This window comes from Zonotrichia leucophrys, chromosome 7 (genome assembly GCF_028769735.1).
Source record: "Zonotrichia leucophrys gambelii isolate GWCS_2022_RI chromosome 7, RI_Zleu_2.0, whole genome shotgun sequence".
Classification (NCBI taxonomy): domain Eukaryota; kingdom Metazoa; phylum Chordata; class Aves; order Passeriformes; family Passerellidae; genus Zonotrichia; species Zonotrichia leucophrys.
In genome coordinates this window covers 12,870,334-12,883,258 of record NC_088177.1, presented here as the reverse complement: position 1 = coordinate 12,883,258, position 12,925 = coordinate 12,870,334, and the positions used below count along the sequence as shown (strand labels likewise).

General features: G+C 39.7%; 1 protein-coding gene across 6 annotated transcripts in view; it reads left to right on the top strand.

Annotated features, from left to right (window-relative positions):
• DIP2A (disco interacting protein 2 homolog A) overlaps nucleotides 1-12,925 on the top strand; it is a 77,407-nt gene that overhangs the window by 27,307 nt on the left and 37,175 nt on the right. For all 6 annotated transcript variants that reach the window (XM_064718383.1, XM_064718381.1, XM_064718382.1 and 3 more), the window contains exons 3-4: nucleotides 3,663-3,782; nucleotides 9,943-10,062. In XM_064718383.1, coding sequence (XP_064574453.1) covers nucleotides 3,663-3,782; nucleotides 9,943-10,062 — 240 coding nt within the window. The remainder of the gene's footprint in view (nucleotides 1-3,662; nucleotides 3,783-9,942; nucleotides 10,063-12,925) is intronic.

Genomic DNA, 12,925 nt, shown 5'->3' with positions numbered 1-12,925 from the left:
TATGCTGGGTTATAAATTACATTGGGTAAACCCTTGTTCAGTCCCTCTAATCTGGAAGTTGTGAACACTTCCAAAACTGGATGTTGAAGGTAAAAAATGTGTGTACAGCAGGTAATATGTTCTGAGATGGGATGTGACAGTAAAGGATGGTACCATTGAACTTGAGTGAGGACTGGATGCTCAGTAACTGCCCCAGAGCCAGACCTCCACTTTTTGTACTTTTTTGCCTTGTCATACCTTTTCCTTTCTTTATGCACTTTGAACCTGGCTGCTGTCATTTGTTCCTTTCTTATTTCCAGCCCCAGTTCAGTAGCTGCAGAAAGACTTGATAATGTACAAAGAGTCTGGAGTTTGCTCTTTGGCCTCCCTCTTCCCCTCTCTTCTCTACAGAGCTCTTTAATACATTATGTTTTGAAAATTTTATCTCTCCCCACCTAATGACTTTAGCTGTTCATCCTCCCCACTGATGCCAGCAGAGAATCTGCCTTGTCCTGGCAGCTCTTCCCTGCTCTTACAGTAAAATCATTTTTGCTTCTATAAATGCAAATTGCTTGAAATGCCAGCATTAGTCTTGATTCTCCTGTGCTTGTGGATGGAGAAATACAGGAATAAATAAAACATTATTTTTAATTTCATCCTGTAGAAGCAAATTGTTCCCTTAGTTGACTTCATTCTTGCTAGCTTTGGGCAAGTAAAAAATAGAGAAAATACAGTGAATAGTGGATCAAGTGCCTTTAGTGTATGTCTTTTCTGTGAAGGTGTTGGTGTGAGTGGGGAGACTTCACCTAATTACCCATCTGCTTTTGCTGAAGGCTAAGGTAGTGATTTGCATAGTAGGGGAATAAATGAACGAGCTCACCAGGCTTGTGGAACAGCATTTTACTGGCACATAGTTATGCAGCCTGAGTCAGATGCACTATCTTACTATTTTTACCAAAAAGTGATATTCTTCAGATTCATTGTTGCTATTTTTGCACTGTGATATGAAACCTACTTTGAGAAAACAAGAAGGGAGACTTAATCTGAAGAAATGGAGTTGTGATTTCTAACAGTGCCAAGGATTTCATGCCTCATCCTAATTTACAAGGAACTTCTAAGGTTCACTGGTACATACTTCATCACAATAACTGATTCACAAAAATCTGATTTTGACCTTGAGAGGAGGAGAGTGTTCTGGAGTTGGAGGTGGTCATGGACTCCTGTAGTTATGTGTGGTCACTTCTTCCCTGTTCTTCCTGCCCCCAGGGCTGGTGTGGCCAAACAGCCGTGCATGACTCAGGGTATAACCCATACTCCTGATGGGTTACACCAGTCAGCTCATTTTCCAGATTGTTCTCCTCCCACAGGGCATCACAGAGTGGAACATGGGCTCTTACAAGTCCTGATTTCAGGGCTCTGTAGTTACTACAAGACTGCAAATGGGAAGAGTAAGGAATTGGGAGGAACATGAATCTCTTTTTCTGCTTACAACTAACAACCCTCCTGGAGGAAAAGAAATGGCACACCAAAAAAAAGTTCTGGTTTTCTTTTGCCATCTCTTTCACCAAAGATTTCTTTTGACAAAATTACACAAAAATGATGTAGGTATGATGTTTTCTGAGAATTTCTTACGTAGTCTTAGTTGAGGGAGGCTCCCAGCCCTGCTGCCTGTTGTCTTTTGTACCATCATAGTTCTCCCTTTGCCTTGGCTGTTTGCTTGGCTCAGGCTTAAGGAGATGACTTGCCTCAATCTTTGTAACAAAATCTGAAGTTGCTGTTTATTGTTTCCAGATCAACCAGTTCCCCTGGACTGTTGACCTGTGGTTATGGAAAACTTGTGTTCAAGTGAAATGGGGAATAGAATTCTGCAGTGTTTCCACCACTTATCAGATCTGTTGAATCAATTCAGTTGGCAGACTACATTTATTTTTCTCTTATAAAATTACAAAATTCTGCTTAAGTGTTTCAAAGAGCGTTAGGTGTGTATGTTGGTAAACAGACATTCTGTTCTGCTCCACTGAGGACACTTTGGTTTCTTTGCTGGGCTGACTCCATATATCCCATTGGGGAATGCAGTTGATGTTAGATATTTTGTCATCTGTTTAAAAAACTTGACTTTTGGAAAGCAGGAAAAATTAGGTGAGAGTGTGTTTGTTCTTTATTCCAAACTGTAAAAGAGAAAGGAGCATATCTCTGGAGTCAGACTAATTTCTTAAAACTTAGGTCTGTGTGAATTATTAAATGTTCCTTTGTTTTTCTATTATTTAGGCTCATTTTTCCCGCACCCTGAACTCATATCTAGCTCAGAGGTGCTCACTGTTAGCTGCAAAGGGGTTGGCAAAGGGATTATGGAGTGCATTCATCCAAAGGTCTTAACAGATACCCAAGAAGGCTGGTATATAGTAATTTACCTTGTCATGAAGATGATAAAACACTTTCCCTGAGGATATTACATTTAAATGGAGCATTTGAAAGCTCTTTTTCATCAATTGAGGTAGAAATGGGATATTTAATCCAATTACACTCCTAATGTAAAGACTATATCTCACTGAAACGCCTTCATAAAAGTGTCTTGTAATTCCTAGATTTTTTAGTAGCTGCCAATTTCTTTACTGATACTCACTTTGTGACAATGGGAAGAGAAGCCCCATGAGAGAGAAGTGAACCTTTTCTTACTTTTTCAAGTGAGACCTTTCCTTGCAAACGAACTGACCCAGATTCCTCTGGGATGATGTCTTCAGTTCAGTGGGAGCTGCTTTTGGTAAATATTTGCATTTTGAAAATGTTGTGTTCAAATACTTTGTTTCCAAAATGTGTTGTTTTCAAAAGACTTGGGGCCAGGTAGGAAAGCAGAAGCTCCTCAAGGGAAGAAAGGAGTGAAATGAAAGATATATTCAGCCCTGTGTGGTACAAGGGCTGAGGAAATACAGTGACCTTGATGCAGCCATGTAAGTTTGTTGTAAAACACAGCACTAAGCTATATTTATGTTAGGATTGTGCAAAAAAACCCTCCAGCTGCATTGGAATTTTTACATTACATTTTGAAGTGTGGATGTATAATAAAACTGCAAATGGAAGTTCCTAGTCCAAATTTATATAGTCCTTGATGGATCAAGAGCCAGGAGAGTGTCTCCTCATTTTGGTGATGGGGAAGGGATAGTGGATATTTAATGGTTACTGTCCACCCCTTTGATTTTTTAATTCCTGTTGTGCTACAATGTAGAGTTCAGATTCATCTTCCTGAATATTAGCCAGCCTAAACATAAGCAACTGCTCTGGCTTATCTGGAGCCCTGTTCTAATATGGTGCTGAGCAACCAACTAGAGAATGGTTCAGTTCCTCTTATTTTTATTACCTTGTGTGGGGCTGGGAAGGTCTGTCATCGTTTCAGGAGCACATGAAGCAACCAGACCTGGATTACAGCAGGAGCTTTTACACCCGTGAAACTGACAGTAATTCTGCATTAATATCTGCACAGGTCTTACTAGAGAATTGCAGCATTTTTGTAAAATGTGAATCTTTTGAGTTAAATTGGCATAGATTAAATTGGATTGAAATGCAGGTAGAAGATGAGCTCTTTTTTAAGATACTGTCTTGCACCAGTTGTAGTGAAACAGTGTAGACGTGGGGAGCAGATATTATGTTTGTAAGCTGAGTTTGGACTAAAATAAACTATGTTTCAGGTGTGGATCCATCCCTGCAAGCAGAGAACAGAGTCCCAGGCTCTTCCCAAGCCACTGCTGGGGTAGCAAAGCAGCAGAAATCCCGATCCACCAACTCGAGGGACGAGCGCTTCCGATCCGGTAAGGGACACCGAGACAGCTGAGGCACCTCATGTCCTCAGAGGAAAATATCCCTGTGAAATGGGACCTGCACCCACACAGAAAGGTGCAGTGCTTTGGAAGGAGGGAAGACATAATGAATGTTTTCCAAGTATCTTGTTTTGTTACAAGAGTGGTTTTGTTTGAATGCTGCCTGCAGGAAACGCAAGCAGTGAGACTGTAGACCTGTCTTCTGATCTGTTTCTTGTTGTGAATTTTACCATGCTCAACAGGTTTTTCATATTTGCTGAGAAAACAAAACTGGGTTTCTAGTCTGTATAACAGTTACTTTAAAATTTTGGGGACTAGAGTGTGTGAATTTGGAGGATTTTTTGCTTGCTTGTTTGGGTTATTTTGTTAAAGCAAGGTTATATATTTGTTGTAGCTTTCTTTCTTATATTTCCTGGTTTAAAGCAAATGCACAAAAAAGGGAAATATCACAATGGATATTCTACTTCATTTTAAATGGACACTACAGAGACAAACCTGTTTTGGAAAATTGTGTGAAAATACTGATATCCTCATTGCATCCTGTTGCCATTGTTACTTTTCAGGTGGTCGAAGTGCACCATTTCCCTGTGAAATTCCTTGTCACAATAGTCAGGAAAAACAGGTGTTGGAAAGGTTTTCTCTCCTATATACTTTTGGACTTGTAGCTGGTTATTTTTCTGTTTGTTGAGCAGAGTAATTCCACATCCTGGGTTTGGGGATGAGAAGTGCAAGTGATGGCCTGCACTGTATATCATGAACAGGAGGCTGCTCTTGGGTCACCTTGTCTTGCCACTGCTTGGGCAGAGTTATATTGCATCCTATTTGCCCTGCCGATAAGTAAAACCTTGCTCCAGAGTTGGAGCAGATGTGCCTTGTACATTCCTTAGGGCTAACTGAATGATGAATGAGACTTCCTAAATATTCTCTGGATATAGACAGAGAAACCTACACAGAGAAGAAACTTCTGAATGCCAGGGAATATTGCACAGTGTTGTAATTAGCTAAATGACACGTTTAAAATATTTTTTAAATTATTAAATTATAGAAATATGTTATAGAAAATTATATTATAGAAAATAATTAGAGTAAGATGTGCCATTGTTAAACTAACAGAAATAAAAATCTGCAAGAAGAGCACAACTGCAGCAGGAAAGCCTTGGGAGGTAGTCCTTGGTGGGGACTGCCATGTCCTGCTGTGGTTTCCTGTCACAGCTCCCCAGACTAATTTTTCAGTAAATATTTCTGCCTAGAACAATTCTTTACTTGGAAATTTGCTAAGTTCTTAGTTACAACACACATAATTGGATTTCTTTCTCTCATTAGTGATATATGAGAACGCTTAATGTGCTCAGATGGTATCAAAACCAAATGGTGACAGTTTTGTTTGACTTGGTTTAGGTTAAACTTTCTTAGGTCTGTGCAAGGAAATGTAGATATGGTTTTTGGATACCCATATCTATTCTCCTTTCTCCTCTGTAATTAAAAAAAAAATTCTTCAGATTTACCTGTCAGCAAAGAGATATTGGTGCCTTTTTTGGCTTCCCTGTGTGCTGACACACATTGGTTGTTGTGAGGGATTACCAGCTTCAGCCTCCTTCCCTCAATGTCACACCTTAGTTTAGACTGTTATGGGGAAGGGAGGGTGTATTGTTTCTTCTTCTTTCTTTCTTTCCAGTCTTTAGTTCTTGTTTTCCTTGCTTCAGATCTCATCAGTTCTCCTATGTCTTTTTCAAGAGAATTTGATGAGGGGAGAATGCAGCTTTTCCTGGAACAGGATCTCTTTCTGGAGCAATTATAGGTGCTTTACAACCATCAACATAAATTACTGAAAATAAGCAAGGAAGTGAAACAATTTTGTCTTTTCATACAATTGATCTGTCATTTACTCCCTGTAAGAATAGTTTCACAGAAGAGTTGTGTATTTAAATCAACTGTATGTTGATTTTTATCATCATCTGATAACTTCTCTTCAAACAACAAATATCCAAAAAATTCCAGCAGTGAATACTGTTAATAAATACAAGCCTGCTGTCCTGTTTCAGCTGTAATAGTGTTAATTTTCTTCTTAATAGCTGGTACAATACTCTGTTTTGGATTTACAATGAGAATAATGCTCACATCTTATTATTCTTGTTCTAACTCTATTATTATTGTTTTTATTATGATCATCATCATTATTATTACATTTTAATTTACTTCAGATGTTATTGTTCATATCTCAACCCATGGATTTTGCCTTTTTCCAGGTCCTCTCCCCATCCCACCTACATAGTGCTTATTGCTTTGCCTGTTTGTATTTTGAAATCCATGAGCAGCAGGGATACTGGTCAGGTTATAAATGTCATTTTTTTCTTCAGCCAGCTGTAGAAATTCTTCCTTCTGTGCCTGAGGCAGGGAGAAGGATCAGAGTCTGATAAATGAGCAGGGGCTGCAAATAGGAAAAAGTGCTCTTCTAATAGCTGAACAGTTTAGGGGCTGTAAGAGTATAGGTGATTTATAGTCCACAAATTATTTTAGTTCTCCTCCTTAATCCTTTTTTAAGGACATGTGGAAAGAAAGAAAATGAAAATAGATACAAAGAACTGGAGAGAAGATTATGTGGTTTACTACAGCAGAAGGAGAAAATGTTTAAAAGTTATTAATTGTTGATGGTTGTATCCAGCTTAATTAAGTGCAGAAGCCTAGAAATACTTCTCCAAGACTTTCTTCTGCTTTTTGGATGGCAGTATATGGGTTTTTTCCCTCACTTTGGTACATATATTCTTTGTGTTAATAAAATGCTGGGCTTGCTGTTCATCACTTCCAGTGATCACTGTTGAGCATTTGTGATCCCTGTTCTCAAAAGTGTGGCACATTTGGTCTGATTATGAGTGATGAATTCCCTGAAGAAAACTGAACTCCACAGTTCTTACGTGGTGAATCACTTTCACAGTAAATTTTGAAGAATTTAAGTAACAGACAGTGGGAGAGAGCTTCTTTTTGCAATTCCAGTATCCAGTTAAAATTTAATTTATACTAATGAATGAATTTTTGTACCATAAGTGTTCTGCTTCTTTAAAATAATTTCATTCCTTTTACTTGTTTTATTGAAATGTGTTTCATCATGTAGAAAAGCTCTTAAAGCCAAAGTGGAATAGGAACAAAGTGTTCCAGGGAAGTGAAAGCAATTACTTCATTGATTTGGATGAGAGAGGATGTTCCTACTCAGCTGATGTCCAAGGACAAGATATTACAGGAAAGATTTCAAGCCAGGAATAGATTTTAATGAGTGTAGAGGGAATGATGAGTTAAATTGGCGCTGTAAAAATAAAACACGGAACAGAATAAAAATTCATCCTGGCTGTCTCCTGGTTGCATTTTTATCAGTTAATCTAGTCTGTTCCAGGTTTTGGGGTGGGAATTAGGGCTAGAGGATGAGGTGGTAGTGATTTTGCCCTCTGGAAATGGAATAAAAAGTAGTTCCCATGCTTGTTCTCACAAATCTGTGTGATGTTATAACCTGCCCTGCTCTGCTTTGTTAAGAAGCCCCAGCACACCCTTGCCTCCAACTAGGCCTTTCCATTCCCAAAATGCACAACTGTCTAAGAATGCTTTCATTTTTCATCTGCCACATTATTTAATGGCTTCATATATTTATATACAGACTACAAATATAATGTGTTATTTTGCTCTTTGGAAAACCTTTTCTGGAGAACAATTTATGTTCCCCTGCTTCCTATGAGATGTTAATGTAACAAAAATCTTTTAAATTGTCTGTAGATGTAGGCATGGTGGAGGTGACTCCATCTCAGAGTTATTGTCTCTTTCTAGGAATATCCCAGCTTGGTTTTGGCTGGAAGTTCTGCCAAGGAAATGTGTCCTGCAGAATGGACATTTTCCCCCTCCTTTTAAGGCTCCAAAAACAACCTTGATGTTGAATTCTGCTTAAACTGTCTGGAATTTGGGGACATAAAAAGTTTGCTTCTGGATAACTATGGGAATAATCTTCATTATTATCAGTGGACAATTATAGCTAAAACTAAGGATCAGGAGAAACCAAGACTTGACAAAAAGCCTACATGTGGAAATGGAGAAGGAGGCAGGCAGACATAAGCAATGTGGAATTTTTAATTTATAAAACATCTATTATTAAGTCCTTGGTGTGAAGGAAAGGAGCAAAAATCTGACAGGAGGACCAGGACAAAAAAATTACTGTATTAAAGAGTAGAGGTTTTACTGAGGGCTTTCTTTTCTTTTTCCTCCTTAATATTTTTTCTCTCATAACAACATCATCTTTGAACCTCCCATGCTGGTTGCACAAAAAGTTCTTCTTTGAGATAAGCATCTACTTAGTACATTCCTGAGTCTTGTAGGAACACACAGGTGGGATAGCATATTTGCATGTATACATATTTTAAAACTGCTCTGAACAGATTATCTGCAGGGAGCTGCAGACTGAAAAGTGATGTTATTGCTGTGAGGAACTGGTTGGTGTCTGGGACCATATCCTCAGGGATTCTTGTGATTTTGTAGAATCCATTTGGCCAGACTGAAGGGCATGGTCCTTAGGAAGGGCCCTGTGCTGGGCATGACCCAAGAGGGTTCAGGGCCAGTACAAAAATGTTACTTTTTAAATTAAAAAAAGAGATGATACTGTAAAATACTGATACTGTAATCTTCACCGAGATAAATCCCTGTAGGTACAGGGATATAGTTACATTGTATATTATATGTACAAAATTATATGTACAATTATGTTCCATTGTATATTATGTCTAAGTTGTGTAAGTATATGTCTGTCACACACATTTACATACCTACAAATAGTTTCATACCCTCAAATTTGTCTACCTGTTACATATTTAAATCATAGCCAAAGAGTAGATGGATACTTACTGAAAGAATGTGTTTTCTTTCAAATTGAATAGTTAAATTCTGAAAACCTTGTGCAGCAGTTTCCACATAGAAGAAATGTGGTCAGCCCAGTGCAGAATCATGTACTCTCTCCTGGGCTGTGTCCTGTTTTGGGTTCTGTCTATTGACAGGGGTTGCCACACTCAGCAATAGCAATTCCTTCCTTGTACCCTCTGTCATTAGTCTTGCTGTTACTGTTCATTTTTGTATCTCATTGCTTTTTTCAGTAAATTGTTCTTACCTCAACCCATGGTCTTTGCCTTTTGTAAGTAATTCTCCTCTCCATCCTGCCACTGAGAGCAGGGAGAGGGGGAAGAGAGTGAGCAGTGCCTGTCTTGAATTGTTTTTAGAGAGAATACTAAATTGGAGAAGGCCATTCCTAAACCACAATCAGTCCATTGTACCTATGTTTAAGTGTGTATATGTTGTATTGTGCTTTTCATGAGTTTGAGTCTTGGTGGTAAGTCAAAGTATATTTTTGGTCTGCCTCATTCCTCCTCAACATCTGTTCACTTCTTATGAATTTTCTTCCTGCATAAGTTTTAGCTTTTGACACCATTGGAATGTAGATGTCAAAGAGAAAAAAAGCTGCTGAAAAATCACTGGAATACATTAAATTTTATCTGCAGCAAAGTCTTGATTGAACACTGAATTCCTCTTTAATCTCAGTTTTGGCTTAAAAATTAGAAAAGTTGAAATACAGCCCTTGAGCCTCTTAGGACAATTTTTGCTTTCAGGAAAGTGAAAGCTCTGTGTGTCTTTTCCCTTCTTCATATAGAATCATGGAATTTGGTTAGAGTTGGAAAATAGCTCTAAAATCATTGAGTTCATTAGTCTCTTTTTTTCTAGTTTTTTATTACTTACATTGTTTTGTGAGAATTTCTAGTATGCATGTACTTGCACTTCTTTTCCCTTCCTGGATTTTGAGGATGAGTCAAATGCTGTTGCAAATTTACAGGATCTCCATTGGAATTTCCCCCCAAATGAAAATTACTGATAGTTCAAAACCAACATACTGGGTACTTTATAACTGCAGTGTTTATTTCAGGGGGGTTTTCATAATGCTACTCACAGCATTTTCAGGCTGATTTTATGAGGAAAATACATCAATTTGCCCCTGCTTATTTTCTCCCTTAGCTTTGGAAACCATTGCTTCTGCAATTGGAGCCTCCAGCTGGATTGGAGCTGGGGGCAGTGGTGTTGATTCATTGCTCCTGACTGAAATTCTGACCTTTTTGTTTGTTTGTTTTCTATCTAGATGTCCACACTGAAGCAGTACAAGCAGCACTTGCAAAATACAAAGAGAGGAAGATGCCCATGCCCTCGAAGAGACGCTCTGTCCTGGTGCACTCTTCAGTAGAGACCTACACCCCCCCAGGTACGTGTGAGTGAACACAGAGGGTTAACAGAGCTGCCCAGACAAGCTGTGGCTGTCCCATCCCAGCAAATGTCCAAAGCCAGGCTGGACAGGGCAGCCTGGGATTCCTGAAGGTGTCCCTGCCCTAAGTTTTTAGTTGGTTGCACTGAAGTTCTATATCAAAGCCTCTAATCAGGTTTTCGTTGGATTTATGCTGTGATGTTTTTCCTCATGGTTTTTAGTCTCATCTAGAGATGTGTCCACATGAAAGCAGTCATAGAGAGCAGGTGCCCTTTATGCATTAAGTATGTTCTCTTACATCCTATCTCACTCAGAGGAGATAATCTAGGCAAGCATGTCAGAGCTGAAAATAACCTCATTTCACACTGTGGAAGATGCTTCTTTTAAAAGCTGAAGAAAATAGCAGAGCATTAAGTTGCTACATCAGTTGCAGAGCACTCATCAGATGGTTTCAGCTATTCAGTGGTGAGCAGATTGAAACAGTCAAAGTCATACATTGTAATTGCTCAGATTGGTTGTGGCAGAACACCTTCTTTAATTTTAGGAGGAAAAGGTAATCTTCTGTTATCTTACAATGAATTTTCTGAAGGTTAAGAAAGTCCTACAACATATTGTGCTAGCAAGCCAAGTGGTTTGAGGCCAGTGTCTTGTATGCAAAGAGGGATTACCTAAGATGTTTTATTTTGAGAATGTGCACGTGTCTTTTGTAATGTGACCCAGGAGCAGAAGCACTCTGACTTCTACTGCCCTTCTCCATCATTTCCGGTTCTTAACCCCCTTCTCTAAAAGAAGAGTTCAGGTATGCTGCCCTCCTGCCTTCTGAGATGTATTTCTTCTTTCTGTTCTTCCCATTTAAAGAGAATCCCACTTTAGTTTGCTAGTCACACACTTAAGTATATTATTTTTGTGGGTTCTCCAATTATTTCATTAGTTAGTAAACAATAATCCTCTGGACTCTTATATATGATCTTTCTTGACCCTTAATGTTTTTGCCTAGAAGATATGCTAAGTATTTTTATTAAAGTATCTTTTTTTCTGAGCAACTTAAAAAGAGTCTGAGATGCTGTGGAGGGAATATGTGATAAAAGCTGCCCTGCTCACCTGCAGAGGAGCCTGGGGCATGGCAGGTGAGGCACCAGCCCCATCTGCACAAGCCCAGAGGGACCCTGGAACAGCAACAGGCAGGAAGGCAAGTTCAGGACTCTGAGAAGGGTCACCCATCCAGGCCTGTCCCTGCAGAGCCTCAGCCCTCCTGGCCAGGTGTGAGGGCCATCAAGAGCACTCAGCAGTAGAGCATCTTCTGGACTGGATGAGGGACACAGTGTGGGATGCAGAGCAAGAGTGTCTCAGAACTGTGTCAGTCTTGTTATGGGATGTTAAGGTGAGCAAGGGCAGACCAGAGGGAGGAACAAGTGTGGAGAGAACAGCAGGATATAGGATCAGAAAGGGCTGGAGGTGTGGAAATGGAACATGTCCCTGGCCATGCCCCTGATCCTGCACTCCATGCTGTCTGTGTGTGTACAGAGCAAGATGAGGCCGTGGGATCTGCATGTTTTTGTGTGTTTGTGCTGCTGGAGTAACACGCCTGTGCAGGTGGTCAGCAAAGAAGCCATGTGTGCTCACACTGGGATTGAGCAGGGTGCAGAAGCACCTAAAATAATAGGAGCTGAAAGCTCCTGGTGGTCATGGCCACAAGCCCTGCTGGAGTTCATGAACTATTTGGACAATGCTCCCAGGCACGTGGTGTCATTGTTTAGGTACTCCTGTGGAGTTGGACTCAGTATTCCTCATGAGTCCCTTCCAACTCAGGATATTCCTACTCAAACCATTCTGTGAGTCCATGGTTCTCAGCACAGTGTTAAATTGAAATCCAGCTCCTGGCTGGCAGTAAAGGAACTATATTTATCAGTCATCCTTCCAAAAATGTGAACGCGCTTCTGGTTTTGTCCTATTTGAGTCTCTGATCCTTCCCACACGAATTTCCTGTGATCAGAGCTGGAGCTGAGCCTTCATGCAAATCTGGCTCAAAGAGGGGTGGCTTCTGTGCCTGTCTTGGGTCAGCTCCCAGGCAGGAAGAGCTGGAAGCCAAGCACACAGTATTCTGTCACTGGTCTGTCACCACACACCAGCATCCATGGATTAACCCCTGCCACTGCCACAGGGCTCCTGCTGGGGTGACCTTGCTACTTCATGGTGTAATTATGTTTTGATATTAGAATGCTTTTACCCTGGATCCTCCGTTTTTGTACACAGACTTCATTTGTCTTGAATCTGGGTAAGGAGACGTTATCAGAGTGTGTATTCTGTGAGAAACCTGCTTTTTCTGTAGTTCTATTTCTTCCTCTGAAGTGATTAGAAATGCCAGACATGGTGGTTTGGTTTGATTTGTTTTTTTTTTTTTTAATTCCTGGCTGTTCATAATCCCATCCTCTTTCATATTCCTGGGATTATTTATTTTTGCTTTCTGCCTAAAAGAAAGGGAAGATTCCAAGCAATATAGGACAGGTTTGGCTTCTCTCCAGGAGCAAATGGAGTCAGCTTCCAAAAACTCCAAATGTGGCAGCAGGCTGGAAGTATCACATGGACCCAGGAATGGGGATGCACCACAGCTGAATCTTCTCAGAGATCTATTGTTTGGGTGTTTTCATTCAAAATTGTCATTTTTGATAAGAGAGGTCAAATAATGAGATATCTACAATTTTAACATTGAAAATGCTATCAAGATAATGGGGTTCTTATGAAATGTTTTTTTAGTTTTTATGATTTTAGACTCCTAAGAGAAATTAGTTTGAAGTTATTGGAAATGCACATATTCTTGAGAATGAGAAAATTAAAGAGCTGGTAACTGAAATGTGTTGCCCAA